Raw genomic sequence first — 21,752 nt, forward strand, 5'->3', positions numbered from 1 at the left:
AAGCTATGGGACTGCCTTCTTTGGGGTTTTGCTGAAAAATATTAGTTATCTTCTTTATTTTATGGTACTCTAAAATATTTTCTTCCTTGTCCCTCAGCTGTCTCCATGCTGAGGAGTCAGTGATTGTCCAAGCCAGAGCTCTTCCCTGGCACCCACACTGCTCTGCAGAGCTGCCTCCCACCCCCACCTATGGGTACCTTCACACCACCTCACCCTCCAAAACCCAGACAGCTTCACCACACAGAAACACCTGTGCAGTGCTTAGTCCCTCCACCAAAACCCAGGGGAGGGTCTGGCCACAGTGCCAGTACCAGGTTAACTCACTTCTCTCCATCCCACTGCCTGTGCCAGGCTGCCTGCTCCTGCCTGCACCTCGAGGGGGCATTTAGGGGTGCAAGGGAGCGCCTGCTTCACTCTTGACCTACAGTGCGTGAAAATCCACATTTATATTGATGCAGCTTCTCACGTGTTGAATTTTGAAACACATGGGTATGAGGCCAGGGGTGCTTGGCTTTGCCCAGGAGGGAGCTCATAGCACACTATGTGTCACAAAATTCATGCCTGGCCAGTGCTGACCCAGGTGCCAGGTAAATAATATTTATTCATGGGCATGAGATGTCCCAGACAAATCAGGGCATACAGATATGGTTTTTATTATGTTCTTACATGCATCAAGCATTCAGGTAAAACAGAACCTGACTGAGCACTGACAGCCACACTAACAGATCTCCAGTCACAGTGAAACTTGTCAAAGCCGCTCTGTTTCTGCTTGGCGATCGATCCAGGAGCCCTCGAGTCCCTCTGGCTGCAGTGACTGACCTGTGACACCAGACGGGGCTGGGAGGGTCTCAGAGCCTGGGGTGCTGTGGTACCTTGCTCATGCCAGGGATAAAGCTGTTCTTTATCCCTCGGGGACTGCTCTAAAAGCAAAGTGCTTCTCTCCAGGGCCGGGCTGTTTGTTTTACTTCAGCACGAACAATATCGGAGTCTGCAATAAAACTCCACTACCTCATCACATCGCGGTGTGTCATGAGCACTAATAAATATTTTATCATTCCCGTGCTCCCGTGCTATAAAGAGTGATGAACCGGTGCGGGAAGGGATGCGGGTCCCTTTGAGGTGGGTTTGCTCGGAGGCAGGCGGTGGGTCTGCCGGGAAGATTAACCCGGGGAGGTTGTGGAAAGGCCGGTTCTCTCCCCTGCTCCTGCTCCTGCTCCTGCTCCTGCTCCTGCTCCTGCTCCTGCTCCTGCTCCTGCGGGGGTCTGGCCCCCTCCTGCGGGCGGCCGCGGTGCCCGTGGGCTCCGGCAGCCCCGGGGGTCTCTCCGCCTGCCACAGCTCCCGCAGCCGCCGCCCCCCGGCGCTTGTCCCTCCGGCGGGTGGGGACGGCAGCCCCGCTGTCCCCCCCGAGGGGCCGCCCCCGGCCCGCCCCCGGCCCGGCCCTACAATAGCGGCGGAGCCGCCCCCGCCGTGTCCCGGCCCCGCTCCGCCATGGCCCCGGCGCTCCGGCTCTGCGCCCTGGCCCTGGCCCTGCTGCCCGCCGCCGCCGCCGCGCAGGACGTGGCCGGAGGTAAGCGGTGACTGCGGCTCCGCCAAGGGCTGGCGAGGTCCAGCTGCTCCTCGCACAGCGCCCCAAAATCCCGGCCCGGTTGCTTTGGAGCCCATTTTTGTGGGATGTCCGGTGCTGCGTGCCGGGGGTCGCTGGCCCGGCGCTGTGGGCAGTGAGAGCTGCGAGGGAGTTCCGCAGGGTGGGATCCGGGACAGCCTGCTGTGTCCCTAAGAGTTCGGGAAACTTGAGTGCGTGCTGGAAGTGGAGCTTTGCGAGCCCCTTTTCCAGCTTCCATTGCAATGGATCTTCCATGCCCAGAGGAGCTGTGGCTGCCCCATCCCCCGAAGTGTTCAAGGCCAGGTTGGACAGGGCTTGGAGCAACCTGGGATAGTGGAAGGTGTCCCTGCCCATGGTGGGACAAGATGGGCGTAAAGCCCTTCCTGTCCAAACCATTCTACGATTCCATGATTTAGTGGTGATAGCAGCTCGGGTGAGAGAGCTGCTTCCCTTCCCTGACCAGGGGGCCCAGCCAGGCTCTCGCTGATGGCCCTTTGGAGGGGGGGGGAGACTGGCAGACCGGGAAGAGGATGGGTGTTGTCGGATATGGATGGGTGGGGAGCAGCAGATGTCTAGCTGCTCCTCCTTAGAGAGTGGGGGATGGAGCATAGCCCCCAGAGGTTCTGCACCAGATGGAGGAGAAGCTGTAGCAAAGGGTGGGGATGACTGCCTTCAGAGTGCCCTAAGAAGTCTTCCCCCTCTTCCAAGCCAGTTCTCTGTGTGATGACTCTTGCATGGTAGCTCTGGCAGGATGGAAGTTGAGGACCAGCATGTTTCTGCTCTTCTCTCCACCCCAAGCCATTCACTTCACTCCTCTTGTAGCACAGCAAGAGCTGCTGTCCTATCTCTGTCCCTGAGGAGTACAGTGCTTCCTGTGCCATCCCATGTGAGCTTTCTGGTCACCTGAAAGGGGACATTTGGACAAACCAAACCCTGAAGGGCTGTGGTGTTCTCGAAGCAGCCCATTCCCAAACAGCTGTAAGTGGGTGGCTTTGACTTAATGACTTGGAGGGTGATCTCCAGCTGTAGATCCCAGGGGAAAGCAAAGCCCAGGTTCTATTTTGCCTACCACTGGCCTCCTGTGGTGTGGGAGGGATGTCTTGTGACTCCTGGTAAAGAACAGTCCCAGGGCAGCACAGGCACTGTTGTGCTTTTCCGGCCTCAGTTGAAGAAATGGAGAAGATGCAGCTTCAGACTGTTTAAAATCTGCAATCTCAGCCTCTCCGGGTGTGTAAACACCCTTATCTGAGCTATGTTAATCAATTGCCCAGTTGTTTGGAGGGCTGCACAGAGCATGTGACTGCTGACAATGGGTCATAGCTGAGGGTTCCTGCCAGCTGGAGGGAGAAAATACAGCTTTGCTGATTGTGGGACTGGAAAGCAAGCACCTCTGGGATTGATTTTTTCCTGATTATGACACTGCAAAGCAGTGATCCTTCATCCAGCAGTGAGTGGTCAGGCAAATTGATTTGAGTTTTCCTTTTAAACCACTGTCAAACAAGCTGCTGCTTAGACTCTTAAGCAGGAGACAGTTTTAAATGGCTCATTCTCGAGGGCTTGGCAAACCACCCTTCCTGAAGATCTGGGGAAGCACTCCCATGAATTGCAGGTGAATATCCTGTAGGAAGATGTTTTCCAAGAGCACTACTGGGAGCTGTAGCTAAGCTCAGAATGGGGGCTGGACTGAGGCAGCTTGTCCTCTGTTCAGGTTCAGATCTGCCCAGCTGGATGCATCCTGTGAGGATGCCATCAGCCATGGTGGCACTGGTACTGAGAGCCACCTGTGGCTATAGAACTGGGGTCTTCCTCTCCCAAATAGGGGTGGAAACAGGTTCTGAACACGAACACAGGTTTTGGCTGCAGTGCTGCTCCCACTGCCTGGACTGTGTCCTGCTGAAGGAAGATTTGGGTGAACTGGCTGGGGTAGGGTATGGCCCTGATGTAGACCATCCCTGATGAGGAGCCCTCCTGCAGGATCTGTAGCTCTGTGTGTCCCTGTGTGCTCCTCTGCTTCTCCTAGTAGCAACTTCTGTGTCTGGGGCTTGTTTGCTTGAGCTGCTCCATCATCTGCTGCTACAGGACTGTACCAACTACCCAGTGCTTGCTCTCATCCTCATAGGGTCCCTCCAGATTGTCCCCTGGCTGCCCTGCTGCCATAGCAGATGCTCAGGCTTTTAGGGAAATAAAACCCAAGAGAGGAACTCACAGCTTCGGGCTTTGTCAGCAGGGCAAGGCAGATGAACTTCCATTTGTGTTTGGGCCTCTTGCTGTGACACGGAGCGTGGGCTGAAGCTGGTGGCTCTTGCAGCAGCATGCATTGCTGCTGGTCCAGTGCTGGGTAGGAGCAGGCTTGGAGGAGCCCAGAGTTTTAAACCACTGAAGCTCTTCAAAGTCCTGAGGTGTCTTTTTTCCTTCCTGCAGATTGTCACCAGTATACGAACAGGAGCTGTGAAGAGTGCCTGAAAAATGTCACTGTGAGTAACAGCATGAGTTGAGACTCGCAGAGTTGAGACTCCCAACCTCTCACCATGCCTGAAAACGTTTCCTTCCTGGAAAGGGGGCTGGTCCCCTGCCCTTGTCCCAGACACATTGCAAATTCCACCCACTTATGAGGGTGAGAGGGCAGTCTCTCTCTGGTGCTCTGGAAGGAGGTTGCTAGAAACTGGGTGGGTTTTGTTGTGTGCTTTTTGATTAGAGTAATGGAATTGCTGAGCTGCTTCCTCATGGATGGGCAATGTGCTTGGAGAAGGGACTGAGTGGGCTGGACAGGCTGGTCAAGTTCCCCTCCACCAGTCTGTGCCATGGCACTGGGTGGATGCAGGATGTGAACTGGTGTCCTGCCAGTCTCCTCTGCCTTATCGCAGATATCAGCAAACTTGAACTTGAGTCAGATCGTGCAGCTGATGTCGCCAGAACCAGTTTGACCAAACCCCGCTGAATGCTGGGGTTGGAGTAGTGGCTGGGCAGACACACACACACACACCCATCCAGCTCATCAGCTCTGTGTGTTTAGAGTGCTTTGTCTCAAAGGTTTTCTTCTTATCCCAAAAATAAAGGATTTGTGTTATTAATTATGTAAGGCATGGTGGGATTCTTAAGGCTGTCCTTGGCAGGGCCAGTAATTGGCTCAATGATCCTTGTGAGTCCCTTCCAACTCAGGATAGTTTACAATTCTAAGCCAGGAGTAGGATTGTCAGCATCTTTACTTGTTTTAGAATTCTGCACTCCCCTCACCTTCCTCTTCTGGTGTGATCTGCACTGACACAGCTCTTACTCCTGAGCGTCCTGTTGCTGCTGGGTGCTATCTGGTTCTTGTGAGCTGGCAGCAGTGGCCCTGTGCTGTGGCTGCCAAAGCAAAGCGTGGGTCACTGGCAGTGCACCAGTAACGCTGTGGTGCCTGGTTCCTGTGTTCTAGTGCCTGTGGTGTGCCAGCAGCAGGAGGTGCATGGAATACCCCGTCCGAAGAATCCTTCCTCCGGCCGACCTGTGTGAGCTCCGCTCTGCACGCTGGGGAGTCTGCTGGGGTAAGTGCCAGCCTGGGCTGATGATTGTGTGAGTGCCTGCTGCTGGTGGGAGGTTCTCCTGCCTCCCCATCTCTCTGCCAGTGTAGTAATGACAGGCTGAAGTCAGTCAAGGTTCTGCAAACTTCCTGAAGTGTGGGTGGGGAAGCGGAGTATGAGCAGTTCGCTGCCTTCTGGCAAGTAGGACCCGTGAGGATTTAGCTAGTCCAAAATACATCCCTTATGCTTTGGTGTGATGGAGGCTCCAGACGTGGCTAGCGCCTGGGAACAGGAGTGGAAGGTTCTCTGTGGGCCTGTGCAGCCCTTCCTGGTGTCTGAATCCCAGAAGATCTCTCCACTGCAGCTGGCACGTCACTCTGTGCACTGCTTCTGGGTTTTCATGTGGCTGCTATCCCAGTTGGGCTCCTGGAGCCAGAGGTGTGGTGACTGCTCTGGAAAACCTGTGAGTGCTTCTAGTGCTGAGTGTACCATAACCCTGCTCAGCTCTTACCCACCTAAGAAAAAAACCTCTTCTGAAACTACTGCTGCATGTGCAGGGCTGCTCTGGGAGGTTTCTCTGGTGGACAGCTGGCTCTTGGCTGTTTCTCCTCCCAGTTGCTCTGTCTTGTGAAGGATTTCTGGAGAAATTGGTGCCTTGTTTAGACCAAGCTTAGTGCATGTTTATGCTCAGACAGGAGCCAGCTTTTGGGGGCTGGAGCAGGAAGGAATCAAGCTGGGGCTTAGTTGCTCTCACCCACCCCCTTGATGAGGAGCCTGGAGCTGAACTGTCATTGCCTGTCATCTGTTGTGCTTGAGGCTGGGCTCTCTTGTCTGCCCACAAGAGTTCAAACTGCTCTTATGCTTGTAGAGGAAGAATCTCCTCTTTGTGAGCCCTGTGGTATGCTTTTCTGAAACTTCTGTAAGACCTTGAAATACTAATTTTAATGTGAGTAACTTCACAAAAGGCTTCATTATTGAACAACACATTCCTTAGCTTACAAAGCTTGCTATAGAGGAGATTAGTCCTGTGGGAGATTAGCTCTTACGTGAGTCTGCATTTTTGGTGTGTGTGACTTAGCCTCTGTCATCAGCTGGAGGAGTGCCTGGTGCTCTGCCACAGACCTCTCCATGTGGGAAAGGGGGAGCTGAACCCCAGGCTCATCCTGAAACCCCAAAAGGGTTTCAGAAGCAATGACGCTGCTGCAGGCTTTGAAAACAATTTCAGTGGTGGAGTCAGCTCAGCCTGGAGTACCTAAAAGAGGATCTATTTAGAACAGATAAAAGAAAGAATTTTCTTACAATGAGGGTAATGAGGCACTGGCATAGGTTGCCCAGAGAGGTGGTGAATGCCCCATCCCTGGAAACATTCAAGGTCAGGTTAGATAGGACTGTGAGCAGCCTGGTCTGGTGAAAGATGTCCCTGCCCACTGCAGGGAGTTGGACTAAATGATCTTCAAAAGTGCTCTGAGCAGGTTCAGGCACTCTGATATTTCTGTAACCTGGCTGTTGTGTGCAAAGTGGCTCCTAAACAAATATTTTCACAGGCTCAAGTCTCTGAACAGCCTGATTCATACTTGGAAGAAACTCCTCTTTGTTGTCGCCTGAAATCCTTGGCATCTGGATGTGTCAGTTTTGGCTGGTGTCTCTACTGCCATTACTGCAGGAGCTCAGTAGGATGAGCAGGGACCAGGGCTCATGGCTGCTGCTTTACCATATTCCAGCAGGTTTTGTTCTGTGTGTGGGCAAACAGATCCCCCCAACCCTGGGGAGATGTGGCAGTCAGGTGTAGGAAGCAGGACGTGGCCTTCAGCTGCCTGAGCAGCACTGCTGGCCCCAAGCTGATAAATCCCAACAGATCTTGTTTCAGTTTATCTCTTGCCCAAGGTCTTCAGACACCTATTAGTGCTCTTCTCATCAGAGATTACTTCTGAGACTTGCTCCCATGGACAGTAACTGCTCCCTGTCAGAGGTTGGCCCTGAAGCCTTCAGTTGCTGGGTTTTTTTCCCTTGGTGGTTACTTTTTACCTGGATTAGTGATTAAGATAGCTTTGCTCCTGTTTCTGCCAGAGGAGTTTGACCTGTGCGCGTTTGTCCTCACCTTTCTTCATGGCCAGTAACTGAGCACTTCTGTTAGCAGGTACATGTACTCAGCTGGTGTTTATTTGTGGATACCAACACTTGGTGTATCTACAGCTAACAATGTCCACGTGCTTTCCCAGGTGGTTACACATCTCCAGCCCAGTGACTGAAGCTGCTGGTGACAGTAGTTGTATGTTCATAAACAGGACAAGAGAAAATGGCTGTAAGATAAGAGGAAATAGCCTCAAGTTGCACCAGGGGAAGTTTAGGTGGGATATTAGGAAAAAATTCTTCACTCAGAGGGTGGTCAGACTGTGAAACAGGCTGCCCAGGGCAGTGGTAGGTAGTCACCATCCCTGGAAGCATTCAAAAAACACAGAGCTGTTGCTCTGGGGGGGGGACATGGTTTACCAGGGAAGACCTGCTAGTGCTGGGGGAGCAGCTGGACTTGATGATCTTAGAGTGCTTTCCCAACATTAATGATTCTGTGATCCTGTGATACTGTATTGTAACTCCAGGCAGCTGTGTCTGTTGTGCTAAACACGTTTTTTTCAAATCCTTCAGTGAACTTTGAAGCCCTGATCATTGCAATGTCTGTGGTGGGAGGAACACTTCTGATCATGTTGGGAGTATGCTGCTGCTGCTGCTGTTGTTGTAAGAAAAAGAGCAAAAAGTAAGTATTGGGAGGGTCAGCAGCTCAGATGCAGCCATGTGCTGCTGCAGAACTGAGTGCTGAGAGGGGCTTTTCTGTCTACCAGGCCAGACAAGGATGATGAGAGAGCAGCCAGGGAGCGGGAGAAGAGACGGGTGCGGCAAGAGGAGAGGTGAGTTTGTACCTGAGGCCCTGAGGCTGCAGAATGATTTGGTTTCTGCCAGGAGGCACGTGGGGCTCAACACATGCAGTCAGTGGCTGCTTCAGCCCTAGCTCACACACAAGCCTCATGAGGAATGTCATGCTGGGCTGACTCGTGGATGTAGTATCACGAGTATCGTGTATGCAACTCCCTGAGGGCTGCTGACGTGTGTGGGCTCTGGTGGTCCCCAGAGCCTCCAGGAGGTTGAGCAAACCTGCCAGCCTGGAGCTCCCTTGGTTGGGAATAAGCAAGGAACTCTGGCTCCTCTTGTTCCGTTTTGTATCACCAGTTACTGACTCACAGCTTTTCTGTTTGCTTCTTGCAGGAGAGCAGAGATGAAATCACGGCATGATGAAATCCGAAGAAAATATGGTACAGTGCTGACATGAGTGATTCAAACTAAGCTTTAGATGAAGCAGCCTCAGTAACTATGCTCCTTGCCATGGTTACAGCTGTAGATGAGACCTGGCCAGCAGGGAAAACATGGTCCCTGCTTCTCTTGGCTCAGAGCAAGTGTAGAGATGCTGGGGTCATGGTGTATGAGCCCACACAAGGGCTGTTTTTCCTGGGCAGGCAGGAGGAAGTGTATAATGTTGCCCAGAATGTGTCCTCCAAGCTTACCATGTGGGAGAAGCAGACAGAGCCTGGCTGGAGGGGAGAAACAGAAGCTGGCAGACACAGCACCATCATAATGCTGTTACCCTTCAGGCACAGCCCTCCAGTAGCCCTGTGGTGAGCAGGTGGGAGGGGAGCCAGCAGCCTGGGGAGTGGGGCCAGGTAGTAATCGGAATGCCCACAGCTGCAGGAGCACAGCACAGGCACCAATCCCACCCCAATCCCACTAGTGCTCTGTGCTGGCAGCAGTTCCCCAGGAGGTGTGTCTGTCCCCTGGGGATGGGAGTGCACAGCTTCTCTCCTGGGGCTGGACTGTCCCTCAGGTGAGTCCCATGGACCTGGGCCAGATCTGGAGCTACCTGAGGGGAACATCAGCTTGGAAGGAAGCAGGGAACAACCAGTTGCTCTGTGCAGGGGAGGGTCCCTCCAGCCTGCGCATTGCAGCTTCCGGGGCTCTGCGAGAGTCTGGCTGTGGAGTAGGTGGGTTCGTGCATGCTGCACTTGGTGGTCTCTGGCTTTGAGGGGGCTGTAGGGAAAGCTAGAGACCTTTCCTCAGATCCAGGTTAGGCAGGAGATCCCAGGGCCTCTGGATGGGCTGGGTCCTTTGGGGAAGAAAGAGCAGGCAAAGGTGTGCCTGAAGGAGCTCTTGGTAGGGGAAGCACCTGCCTGTGGAAGAGCTGTCCTCTGGGACTGTCTTGCCATGTCAGGGCTGTCTTGCTGCAGCCTGGCCCCAGAGTTTGCAATCTTGTCCTTTGTGGCTGTTCTTCAAAAGTGTTGAGCTGGGAAAGCAGCAAACAGCATGGCACATGGCTTGTTGCTAGCCTAGAAGTCAGCCTGTGCCTTGCTGTTTCCCAGTCTCAATGCAGGAGCAGGGAAGCAAATCTAAGAACAGTTCTGGTTTAATTTGGGTCTGGGCTCTCAGCTTTTAAGTCCAGTCTGACAGAAGGGTGTGCAGAGGGAGCAGTCTGGAAGATTAGCTGGGCTCTACATGGACTGTCTGGGAGAGGAGTTTGCCATCAGGTCAAATTTCTCAATGGATGTCTCCTCTTGTGCAGAAGGGGTGAGTGAAACAGAGCCAATTGTGGGCACTGCTCAAGTAAGAGCAGGTGTTCTGGGAGAACTGCAGCCAGGAGACCTGAGGATGCTCAAATGACAAAGAGTTGTTTCCCAGGACTGGTTTTATTGCTGGCTGTGACCAGTGTGGGAGCTACTGTCTGAACAAATCTCTCCTCTCTTTTAGGCCTATTCAAGGAAGAGAATCCTTATGCAAAATTTGAGAATTAGCATCTCCAGATCCACCCACCCACCCTGGTGAACAGTGCCTTCTGCAAAGCCAAAAGTCTCCAGGCTTCCCCCCACCACCATGGTGCCACTTCAACTGCCACAGAGGATGACCCAAATGCTTGGTGACACCATTGTCCCCACTCCAGGTGCTTGGTTTAGCCAGAGCTTTGCTGTTGGCCTGCTGGTGTAAGAAACGATGATGGCAGTACTGGAGGATGGTTCATTTCTTCTCACTCGCCCCTGGGGTGGCTGTGGTGTCCAAAGCAGTGCACATAACAGTCCTTGTCCCAGCCAAGGGCAAAAACAATGTCACTTATCTCCCTCACTCCTGCCTCACCAAGAGCACTTAATGCACACAGGGCTCTTCTGCTCTGCCTCCCCTTTTTTTTTTTTTCTTTTAGTATATGCAAAAGCCAGCAAGAGTTTCCTGACATATGGGTCAGCAGGAGGCTTTGGCTGTCACTCCAGGTGCCTGCACTTATCCCAGCACATTAACAGTCCTCTCAAAGAGCACAAGTTTTTGGTGATCTGGTGCTTCCAGGAGGAAGGTCTTATGTGCACCTTCTCACTTGCAACTAATCTGGGGAAATGCCCCAACTCTCCTACCTCTCTGTACCTTTCTAGAAAGGTGGTCTTGGGCTCAATGGCCACATCTCTTAGCAATACTGTAAGTTTCAAGTGCATTTACATTATGCAAACTGTATATTAAACTGATTCAATTACTGTTCTAGTCTGAAGGAGTTTAATTCTGAACGCTTTCACAGCAGGCACAGGTTGGCAGTAGTGGCTGACGGAGTTGTCGCTGTTACATGGCTCTGACTCATTGAGGGTAGCTGTGGGAGACAGAAGCAAGGCTGCCTCAGGCTCTTGCTGGGCTTGAAAGGCGTCATCTGTTCCCAGAGATGTTCAGGTGTTAGGAGGAGCTTGGGAAGTAAGGCTGCTCTCTAAGCAAGGAGCTGGATGTTCTGGCAAGAGTTTGGCCTTTTGTCCCCTGGCATCTCCAGGAGAGAGCCCTTGGGGGCTCGGCTGCAGCCCGAGCTGTGTACGGGAGCTGGGGTGGGCAGGAGGCCGGAGCCTGCCCAGGGCTGCCACCGCCGCACCTGCGGAGTCTGGGCTGAGGAAAGCTGCCTGTGGCCTCCTGCCCGCCGGGAGGGCTCCCCGGGCTGCCGTGGGCTCGGAGGAAACGCTGCCTCTGCACGGCCGAGCCTGTGGAGCTCAGCGCAAGCTGCTGAAGCCGAGGAGCCCAAGCGGCCGGGAGGCCTCGCTGCTGCCGCTGCCCGGGCTGTGCCGGCGGCCGGGCCCCGGCTGCTGCCAGCACGCTGCGAGGGCAGGACTCGCAGGTGACTGTCCCTGCCCGAAGAGACTCGGGTGCGAGGAGCCAAGGGACTGACCCTGCCGAGCTCTCGGGGTGGCTGCTCTCCACCTTCTGCCCGAGGCAGCTGCACCGGCCGGGCCCGGGCTGCGTTCGGTGCTGACAGCGCCGTGTCCGGCTGTGCGAGGCAGGGAGGTGATGATTCAAAGAAGATCCCCGTGTGGCTGGAATCTCCTTGTGCATGGAAGATGAACTGCGGAGCCCAGTAGCGAGAAGGGAAAGTGCCGATAGGGGTCCTGCTTGTGCCCTGGGCTTTCCTGTGAGCGCTGGCCTGAAGGGGGCCAGCCAAAGGCACAGGGAAAGCTGTGGGAAGCTTTGAGAGCCAGCAACGTCCAGGGCCAGCTGGTGCTAAAGCCTTCTGAGCTGCCTTTCCCCTGCTGGGCTGCACCAGGCTCCAGTGTCCCTCCTGCCCTGCCACTGGGACCAGTAAATTCATTTGGGCTTCCCTGAGCACCTCCACTGGCCCCACACCCAGCACTAAGGGCTGGTGCCTCCAAAGCCAGCAGGGATGGGGACCCCTGCAAGCAAGTTCCTCTTCCTGAGCTCCCACTTGTGACTGGCTCTGTCCTTCTCTGCTGAACCAGGGCAGCAGAGACCTGCTGGGAGCCAGGCCCTGCCCGGGTGGAACATGGTCATGCCCTGGGGACAAGCAGAGGCCATGCCATGCTGTCAGGGCAGCACCCAGTGTCCCTGACACAGGCACTGTGTCCTCTGCTCTCATCCTGAGCTCCTTCTGGCCTTCAGCATCCTCATCCCAGGGGCTGCCTCCCATAGCCTGGGATGGAGCTACTCCTGATGTTTCTAATTCCCCCTGTGTGCAGGGATCATATGGCTGATGCACTGGAAAGCTGATGAACCCTTTGGCTTAGCTGGGCCGTGGTGGGGAGGTGAAGCTGTGTCCTTGGTGCCTACTCAGGCCTGGGAAGAAGCATCTGCAGTGTAGCCGGGAGCAAAGCCCAGTAGCTAAAAAGACAATTCATGAGAATTAACTGGTCCTTTGCAAGCCTGCTGCAATGGAAAGCTGGGATGGGGAAGCAGATATGATGGGACACCATAGCTGAGGAGTGGGACAGTGCCCCACCACCTACAGTGAGTACTAGGAAGATGCAGAAGGGAACTTGGAAAGGAGGGGTTAACAAGATGTAACAGGGAACTTGGCTTTAGGCTGCAGGAGAGCTCAACAGCCCTGCACATAAAGGCCACAAAAACGCTGGCACTAGGCCAATTCTAACCACCATAGGAAAGGTGGGACAAACAGCCAACACTGAGAGGTAAAATCCTGGGGATAGCTTGAGCAGTGATCACAGGCTTCCCAGCTGCAGGTGCATGACTGTGCTGGGGAGGTCTGCTGTCATGACAGCCTCTTCCATTCCAGTCACAGCAGGGCGATGGTGGCAGCAGCAGCAGGGCCCTGGAGTGCCTGGTGCTGGAAAGTCTCTGCCAAACAACCTCAGTCTCTTTGCAGAGCGCACAAAATGATTCTAAGAGGTGGCTTCTGTGTGTAGTGCTACAATAGTATTTTTAGTAAAAGTGGTGGAAGAAGCAAACAATTCAACAGATCCTATGTTGTATTCCAGAGCTGCTATATTTGAAGGGGAAAATGCTCACTGGGGCTATAAATGATATATAAATGATATATAAATGATCACCCAGACATTTCTCATGAGTTTGGAGAAAGCAGGAGGCTTGGGGGAGGTGGAACTTTGCAAATAAACTCTGCCCTGTGAGGAAGTGGTTTTAACTGTGGTACTGTTTTTTAAGTAGAGGTTGTTGATCAGCAGTATGACGCTGAGATAGAGGCTGATCAGCAGCAGTGTAGCCCATGCATCAGTACTGGGATCAGTCCTTTTCCTTCTTGATAGTGGCCTGAATAATGGGGCCCAAGGCACCCTCAGCAAGTTTGCTGAATTTCCTACAGTGGGAGGAGCTGCTGAGACACCAGAGGGTGACTCTGCACCCACAAGGGCCTAAACGAGCTGGAGAAATGGGCTGATGGAACCTCCTGAAGTTCAACCAAGGGCCAAGCAGAATCCTCCCCCTGGGGAGGTGCAGCCCCAGGCACCAGGACATGCCATGGAAAGCAGCTCTGCAGAGCAGATCCTGGCACATGTCACTGGCACAGCCCCACCCAGCAGGGACCTGGAAGGGAGCTGGGCAGACACTGAGGTGTGCAGCCCACTGCCAGATGGGCTTGGTGCCACAGCATGGGTCTCTGTGGATGGGGGAGTTCCTGGGTGTGCCCCTCAGAGCCCGGTGATGTCACCACTCAGCATCATTGTGACACCACTCGTGTAACCATAAACAGCAGCCCTGGGTAGTGCCGCAACGCTCAGACTGCCTCACTAGCAGCCGAGGAGCTTCCGAGTGCTGCAGCGTCCGAGGAGCCTCTGTGCTACCGGTGTCCGAGGATTGTCCGAGTGTCGTCAGTGACCAAGGAGCCTGAGTCCTGCCAGTGACAGAGGAGCCTCCAAGTCCTGCCAGTGACCAAGGAACCTCCGAGTCCTGCCAGTGACAGAGGAGCCTCTGAGTCCTTCCAGTGACTGAGGAACCTGTGAGTGCTGCCAGTGACCGAGGAGCCTCCCAGTCGCACGAGAGGTCAAGAAACCTCTGAGTGCCACAAGTGGAAGCCAAACCTTCGAGTCCTGCCAGCAGCTGAGTCAAGTCCGGGAGCAGCAATGGCACAGGTCAGGCAAGAGCCATCAGCGCCACGACCCGTCAGGTTCTGCCGCATCTGCGTGGATTTCCTCCAAAGGCCCGTTGCCGTGCAGCCCTGCGGGCACGTGTTCTGCCACGCCTGCATCCAGCCCCAGGGTGCCCCCGACGCCAATGCCACCTGCCCGGTCTGCCAAGGGCCCATCGAGTCCATCCGCGTGCTGCAGGGCCAGGAGAACCGTGCCGGGGTGGCCCCGCGTCGGCGCCGCCGCCTCCATCCCTTCGTGGTGCGGTGGAGGCAGCGGCAGCAGCAGGAGGCGCAGGAGGATGCAGCTCCTGGAGGTGGCCGGCGCCGAAGACTCGCCGATGGGGACAGACCACCGAGCCCAGTGCCTCGCCAGCGTCCCCGGAGAGAGTTGGATGACCTGCAGAGAAACGGGCTGGGGCAGCGTCCGCCGAGGGGTCATGAAGCAATGGCCGCAGGCGACAACCAGCACCGCCCCGCCGTGATCTAATCTGATGAGCAGCCTCCATGGCTGAACTGAGAACCAGGACGCCGAGAAGAGCCTTGCCTGGTTTCTTCTGCCCTTTTGCACATGAATGCAATGTGCAATGGCGGAGTGGGAGTTGTGGGAGGGAAAGCATATAGTTGTAGAAAGTTGGGGAGAGAGTAGGATATTGATATTACGTATTGATATTAGATATTAAATAAAAGTTTTTTTCAAGTTCAAGAATTAAAAAGCAGGCATTCTTTATTACATAGGCTGGTCACACAGAAGAATACCTCCTTTAATCTGATGTGTGTGGTGAAACTTCACAACAGGGTATTTATTCCGTCCTGATCATATTCATTACAATGTGCCTCCTAGCTAATACACAAACCACCACTTTCCTAGAACTAATTTGCATGCATTTGCCTTCTACTGGAAGTCCTTTTTTGGTCCTGGAGGTCATCTAAATGGGTGTCTGGTGGTGATATTCACTGAATGCTTCATGTGAAAAACAAGGTTCACATAATTTTTATAGAATTTAAAAGTTTCATAAAAAAGACAATTAGGAGAAAAAAATAAAGTATACAAATACGACCGGCTGTCTCTGCATTCAGCCAAGAGAGCACACCTTACTAACAAAGGATTGTCCCTTAAAAACAGAATCCTACTACATATTCATAAAATCTCATACATATTCATACATTCTTCTTAGGATCTTTGGTGTTCTTCTGTTTAGTTTTCTCTTGCCCCCTTCCCAATTGATCAATCTTCTTGGCGCCATCGAGATTTACATTCCCTGATACCATAAATGCAATAATTTCCTCCCCCGGAGTTCTGGTCACTGCTGTCTTCATCTGGATAAGATAGTTTACAAATGCAGGAGTTCTCTAGCTATTTTTTTTCCTCAGTCTTTGGGTTATACAAACAAAAGCAGTTTTTATTTTAATACTATGCCATAGCCTAACATATATGTATTATACTACTATTTCTAAATTTCATCAATAACAGAAATAAAGAAAACTATATTAATACAACAAAATTTCTCATTCTTATACACATAACATTCATTTTAATATTTGTGAAAAGCCAACAATGTAAAATCTATAACACTTCAATACTACAGGTGACTTTTATTTGAATTTCTTCTTTAGGCACGCACTTTCGTTTTTTGTTACGTAACTTAAATCTCTGTAGTCCTCTTTATCTGTTTCTTCACTGGTTCCAGCTATGTTTATCCTCCTTTGTGTATACCTTTACATCCTTTTATCTTTTTTTTTGCTAGTTAGTCGTAAAGCTCTATTTAGCAACTTGAGGGGAACTGAAAATTTCTATTCTCTGTGTTACTTATCAAGTCCCCCCTTTTCTTGAGACTCTCTTTTAGACAAGTCTCAATAGTTCATTTTCCAGCACGAAGTGCTACAACAACTGTAACAGTTAATACAAGCAAGTACACACAATGATTAGTGACTGCCACGAATGCATAACAAGACATATAAACAACCAGTAGCTATGGCAGGAACAAGAAAACAGAAGCAGGAACACAATCACAGCTTTCTCTTGGCTGTCAGGCACGTTCCCCTTCCGTGCAGTTCCGGGCACAGCCGGCAGGGGCGCTGGTGACTCCCGCTGGGCAGGGCCGGGCCGGTGCCGTGATTCCCCCGCGCCTGCAGGGGGCGCTCCGGTGCCAGCTCGGGGAACACGCGGAAATGGTGGCTTGACCGAGATGGACAGGGATGGAAAAAAAGGTTTGCTTTTAAAAAAAGCGGTAGAGGAGATGTATCATAACTCCACAGCTGTAGCGGGGACCGCGGGACGTCTCGGCATGCAGGGAACGAAGAGCTACAGTGCAGCGAATGCTCGGAGCAGTGCTGAAGAAGCGGCGGGGACAGGGCAGTGGCGACCCGGCTCCGGGCAGAGCAGGAAAAGGCGGGCTCGCGATGCCGGGGTCTTCCCCTGAGGCACCCGAGAAAATGGTGAAAAGTCCCTCTTTTAGTGAGGACAGGTGTTGATAAGGTCCCAATGCGACTGGGAAATTGCATTCTGCTCTTAGGAGCAGAACTTCACTCACGGTAGAAGAAAGGCAGCAAGGAGGCAGAACCCCGCAGTGGTGACGAATTCTCTCCACAGCAATCGCAGCTTCTCTCCTCTCCCCTCTTGTATCGAGAACACAAGAGAGGCTGCACCCTACGCCGTTTTCCCAGCCCAAATCTTGCAGTATCTCTGCCCTCCACGGGAAATAACAGGTAAAGAGAGAGTAGCCAGCTGCCCCCCTCCCTTGAGCTGGTAACTTCTGTCGTCTCTCTTAAGTATCCAGTCATTATTTTGTCCTAGCAACATGTATTGGGGAAAAATCCTAAACAGAAAAAAACCTCACCCTGTGGATGCTAAATGCAAAAAGAAGGGAACAGAGCCTGTGTGAGAGTTAATTCACAGGCTTCTCATTTTAGCCTGAGAAAGCACAAGAAAGAATCCAAACAGTTCTTGGTAAAGGACAACAATCCTTGAAGGTGGTGTTTAGGAAAACAGTCAAGCGCTGATGTTATGCTTAACCAATGATGGTAATGTGTTAGTTTACTAACCAATAAGAGTTTTACCTTTCTGTACTTTTGCGTATTGGTCTATAAAAGAAGATCTGAAGTAATAAACTTTGCTCTCCTGTTCAACACACAAGAGAATCTGTGTTGTTTTTCTCACTGTTCCAAATAAAGCAACAGCACCCCAACTCCTAAGACCCCTAAATGGGCCATTCCTGCTTGCTTCTGTGCCACTTAGCTCATCTCTGAGGGGGCATAGCCAGGAAAGGGAGTGGAAAAGGGAAAATCCTTTAAGACTCTGAGCATATTCTGAAGGGACCAGTATCTGCTTTCCTCATGGCCAGGCTGAGATGGAGGTTTTGGGGCAGAACCTCCTCCTCCCCTCTCCTGGCCCCACAACACCCGCAGGCTGGAGGAGGCAGCCTTGGCCATCGGCTCAAGGGCTCTGCCTGTGGGAGAAGTGGACTCAGCAGGGATGGACCTCATATTTAGGGAGTTTCCTCTGAAGAAGTCCAGAGCCCTTTCTGCCTCTCCCTTGCAGGGACACCTCCGTCAGCACTAACCTCTTGTCCTGCTCTCACCTGCCCCCGTGTAGTGAATGAGTAAAAAGTCAGGAATGTTTTTCTTCATTGTCTCTTCGAAGAGTCAAATTTGAAAATTAAAGTGTTACCCTGTCTCTAACAAAAACTTTAGTTCCTGCGGTATTTTGGAAAATAAACCCTATTTATTAACCCTGCACTCTATGAACCAGCACTGGACCCATGGTGGTGGTAACTCCTTCCCCTGTGCTTCACGTAATTATTCTTGGCCTTTTCCCACTTTTTTATCTTCTTTACTTTCTCTTTAATGAGAAAACAAATAATGAAAATTTGGATCCCAAAATTTAACCTCGTTTGTGTTTTAATCTCCCTTTTGGGTATGTTTAGAATCTTATAATTTCCTCAACTGTGGATCGAGGCAAACTTGCCTCTCCTCCCCTTAAGGGGATCCGGACACCCCAGCACCGGTCTGGACTGGGCGGGCTGTGCTTTGATGGAAGGCTTCTCGTCCCTCGTTTCCCCGCACGCAGAACTGCCGTGCGACCAGGAAGGTGCGGTCCCAAGGGTGTCCCGGGGTGTCCAGGGCAGGGGTCCCGGGGTGTCCAGGGGCTGTCCCGGGGTGTCCAGGACAGGGGTCCCGGGGTGTCCAGGGGCTGTTCCGGGGTGTCCAGGACAGGTGTCCCGGGTTGTCCGGGGGCTGTTCTGGAGTGACCCGCGCGCTCCCCTCACGGCGGCCCCCGCGCCGGAGCACAGCGCCCCCGTGCGGCTCAGCGGGGACCCGCTGCACGCGGCCCCGCCACGCCCCGTGGCCGTTAGCCACGCCCCCAGCGCGGAGCCCCTGCGACCCCCCCGCCATGTCGGAGGAGAAGCCCAGTGTGAGGCGGGGAGAGGAGCGGGAGGAGCCGGCGGGAGGGGAGGGGCTGGGATGAGGGAGGGAGCGAGGAGCAGCCTCTCCTCCGCTTCCCGGGGCACGGCAGCGCTGCGGCCCCGCCCGCGGAGGGGTGTCCCGGCCGCGAGGAACATGAGCGGGGTGTCCGGCCCGAGCGGCATCCCGGGACTCTCCCGACCGTGCTTTAAATCCGCCGCATCCTGCACTTTCCCGTCCAGGAAGGCGTGAAAACGGAGAATGAGCACATCGACGTGAAAGTTGCCGGGCAGGACGGCTCCGTGGTGCAGTTCCGAATAAAGCGGCACACTCCGCTGGGCAAGCTCATGAAGGTGTACTGCTGCCGGCAGGTAGGCGCGGCCACGGCCCGGGGGCTCCTGCGGCCCCGGGGAGCTCCCACGAGCCCCGGGGAAGCGGCCCCGTGCTGGTGGAAGCCTCGTTGCTTCTCTGCCCGCATCGTGGAACATGCTTGTGGGCAGGGCGAGGGTGCTCAGGTGTGTGGGAGAATGAGGAGCTGGGATGCTGGCAGCTCCTTGGTGCGGAGCTCATCTCGTCGCTGAATGGAAGCCGCCTCTTCCTCCTCAGGTGCTCCCTAGTGTCCCGCGGGATTTACAGAAATTCCTCCGGTTCCGACCCTGTCTCTGAAACAATTCACTGACCCTCAGTCCTGTCATCTCCAAAAACCTGATCAACTTTGAGCGCATCTTCTGTTTGAAAAACGACACAAAATAAATTCTTCTATGCCACAGCTTCTTCATGGGTTGTTTTCCTCCTCCCTTCCTGTGTCTCCTGGTGCCTATTGCACAGTTGTGACCACTGTATTGCACAGGTGTTCACAGGCTGTTCCTCAGTGCCATCCTGAACTGAACATCCCCACAGCTCAGTTCCTGATCCTGGAGCTCACAATGTCTCTGCTTTACGCATGCGAATGGCTTTGGAAAAAGAGTTGGATTTTGTTTGCCCTTGTCTGTTACTTGCAGGATCCTTTCTTCACTTATTCAAACTCTGCCCTGCTCTGTTCCTGCTGCACCCTCACACCTCTCTGGGTTTTTTGAGAGGTACAGGGATTTTAGCATTCCTGTGTGTGACAGAAGTGTGAATCATATGGATTTTGAAGGATTTTAGAGGGCAGAGCAAGGTTGTTAATCCCTGGTGCAGGGAATAAAGGCATCCTCATGTGATTAAGCATTGTCAGAACACAATTCAATAGTGTGGTAATTCAGGTTGTAAGGGTGACGCAGTTACCAGCATTTGACCATCCTTAGTGTAGACAGCAAGACAGGTATGCTCAGTGTCCTGGTGGTTAAATCTTAATCAGAGAATCACAGAATGGTTTGGGGTTAGAAGGGAATTTAAAGCCCATCTCGTTCCACCCCCTGCCATGGGCAAGGACACCTTCCACTATCCCAGGTTGCTCCAAGCCTTGTCCAACCTGGCCTTGGACACTTCCAGGGATGGGGCAGCCACATCTGCTCTGGGCAACTGTGCCAGGGCCTGACCTCCCTCAAAGGGAAGAATTTCTTCCTAATACTTAATCTAAACCTATTTTCTTGTCATCCCCTTTATCTTTTGAGTGTTAATTTTGTTAACATGTGTTCTGACAGTAAATCCATGAGTACTTAGTTTGGATTCAGAAACACAAGTGTGGTTTCTCATATAGAACTTTGAATTTGCAGGGCTTGTCAATGAGGCACATTATGTTCCTGTTTGATGGACAGCCAATTAAAGAAGGAGACACACCTGCACAGGTATGAAAAACACTCTTCCTGCAAATTGCTACACAGATATTTGGATGTCTGAGTGATGATCAAAGGGGCTTGAAATCAAAATGATACTGAAATATTTGCTGTGAATTTAGCATGTTCCAACAAATTTGTTCAAGGTGACTGATGAAAAGTGTTTCATGTCTTAGTTAATTAAAGTTATTCCTGAAGTGCTGTATTGCTGATTAGGAGCAGGGAGCCAAGTGCTTTCCTCACCACGTGTTTTTCAAGTTTTCTGCATTTATAAATTTCATATTTTTAAAATGTTAAAATAATTCCTGTGTTACTCCCACAGCTGGAGATGGAACACGAAGACACGATCGAAGTGTACCAGCAGCAGACAGGCGGAGGGTGCTAAGACACAGCATCTTCTGGAGAACAGTTTGAGGATCCTCATCACACCTCACTCTCTTGTCTGCGTGCACAAGTCAAAATAGTATCTGCAGGGATTGAGCTCTGTCTGAACTTAACCATTTGAAGTTCAGATTGTGTGTTGTCTGTTGTTAGCCTTTTTTTAAAATTTATTGTTTGTATTTTTTTTTTCTTTCTTTAAACTTGTGGTCTAAGCATTCATCCATGTGTTGGGACACTGAGTGTTCATTCCTGGCTCTGGTTGGTCTTGCCCTTCTGTTTCAACTCAAATTATATAAATAATTCAATGTATTTTCATGCCAAATGTGAGTGTAAAAGTTTCCTTTTCAGATGCACCCAAGAGAAGGAACAGAGATACAGGTTTTAAGTTTTTGGCTCATACTAAAAATTTAGTCAGTCCCTTGGGCAGCATCACACCTTTGACTGGGGCTAGAACACAATACAGTGCTTAGAATAGGGTTTAAATACTCCAGGTTTACATGTGTTCTTTTCATATTATGATAAAGTAGGCCAAAATGTACTTTTTAAATGCAGAAATGGTATTTTTTTTTGCCCTGCACAATTGCAGAACTGGAGGTAGCAGGGCAGCTGGTCCAAAAACTTAACGCTTGTGATAGAGTAGCTGTGCTTTTTTGTTGTGCAGCTTTATAAAAATCCCAGCACTGAAATTCCAGCTGTTTGCTGAGGGCTGGGTGGCATCTGTCACTTTGCCCTGCTCCCTTGACTCTTCCTCTGTGGGTACTGGAAGTCTGTGGCCTCGGGTTTCTTTTTAATACTTCTTTTTGGTAGATAAATTTGGTAAGTGAGGAGGGCAGCGGAAATGCCTTTTAATGTCACCAAACTGTGCAGAAGAGCTAGTAAGTGAGGGGAGACATTTAGGTGTCTTCAAAATAATAATGATAATAATAACAATAAACTGTTCTCCTGCCTCTCCAGCCTTACTGAGGTTTAATTATTTGTGTGGTGGTTTGGGCTCCATGAATCCTGTTCCAAAGGAGTTTTAACTCAGGTTGTCCTGCTGCTCCATGGAATCATAATCAGCCGGTTTTTTTTTATCATTTGTTCACATTAGCTGTGCTCCTGCTTGCTGAAATCTGGCTGGAAAGGCCCCTATTCCCTTTTCCATGTTGGTGGCGAGCTGGAGTGCGATATCCCGCGGCTCCCGTTGTGTGTTCCCGGATTTCCACATTACCGTGCCGCCCTTTGCT

General features: G+C 52.1%; 2 protein-coding genes across 2 annotated transcripts; both read left to right on the forward strand.

Moving 5' to 3' along the window:
- The first annotated feature begins 1,440 nt into the window (after window positions 1-1,440).
- Window positions 1,441-10,660, forward strand: PTTG1IP (PTTG1 interacting protein). Its single transcript, XM_058844500.1, has 7 exons — window positions 1,441-1,567; window positions 4,025-4,077; window positions 5,019-5,127; window positions 7,747-7,855; window positions 7,941-8,006; window positions 8,362-8,408; window positions 9,892-10,660. The coding sequence occupies exons 1-7, from the start codon at window positions 1,489-1,491 to the stop codon at window positions 9,933-9,935; spliced, it is 507 nt and encodes a 168-aa protein (XP_058700483.1). The 5' UTR covers window positions 1,441-1,488; the 3' UTR covers window positions 9,936-10,660.
- Window positions 10,661-18,601: 7,941 nt separating this feature from the next.
- On the forward strand, window positions 18,602-21,469 carry LOC131581535 (small ubiquitin-related modifier 3-like). The gene is made up of 3 exons (XM_058843935.1): window positions 18,602-18,759; window positions 20,086-20,157; window positions 20,468-21,469. The coding sequence occupies exons 1-3, from the start codon at window positions 18,736-18,738 to the stop codon at window positions 20,528-20,530; spliced, it is 159 nt and encodes a 52-aa protein (XP_058699918.1). The 5' UTR covers window positions 18,602-18,735; the 3' UTR covers window positions 20,531-21,469.
- Window positions 21,470-21,752: the final 283 nt, after the last annotated feature.

This window comes from Poecile atricapillus, chromosome 8 (assembly GCF_030490865.1).
Source record: "Poecile atricapillus isolate bPoeAtr1 chromosome 8, bPoeAtr1.hap1, whole genome shotgun sequence".
Lineage (NCBI taxonomy): Eukaryota > Metazoa > Chordata > Aves > Passeriformes > Paridae > Poecile > Poecile atricapillus.

Coding starts and splice junctions, on each gene's coding strand:
- LOC131581535 (XM_058843935.1), top strand. CDS start 18,736: ATGAAGGTGTACTGCTGCCGGCAG. Junction 18,760..20,085: donor AGGTGTACTGCTGCCGGCAG/GTAGGCGCGGCC, acceptor TTGAATTTGCAG/GGCTTGTCAATGAGGCACAT. Junction 20,158..20,467: donor AAGGAGACACACCTGCACAG/GTATGAAAAACA, acceptor TTACTCCCACAG/CTGGAGATGGAACACGAAGA.
- PTTG1IP (XM_058844500.1), top strand. CDS start 1,489: ATGGCCCCGGCGCTCCGGCTCTGCGCCCTGGCCCTGGCCCTGCTGCCC. Junction 4,078..5,018: donor AGTGCCTGAAAAATGTCACT/GTGAGTAACAGC, acceptor CCTGTGTTCTAG/TGCCTGTGGTGTGCCAGCAG. Junction 7,856..7,940: donor TGTAAGAAAAAGAGCAAAAA/GTAAGTATTGGG, acceptor TCTGTCTACCAG/GCCAGACAAGGATGATGAGA.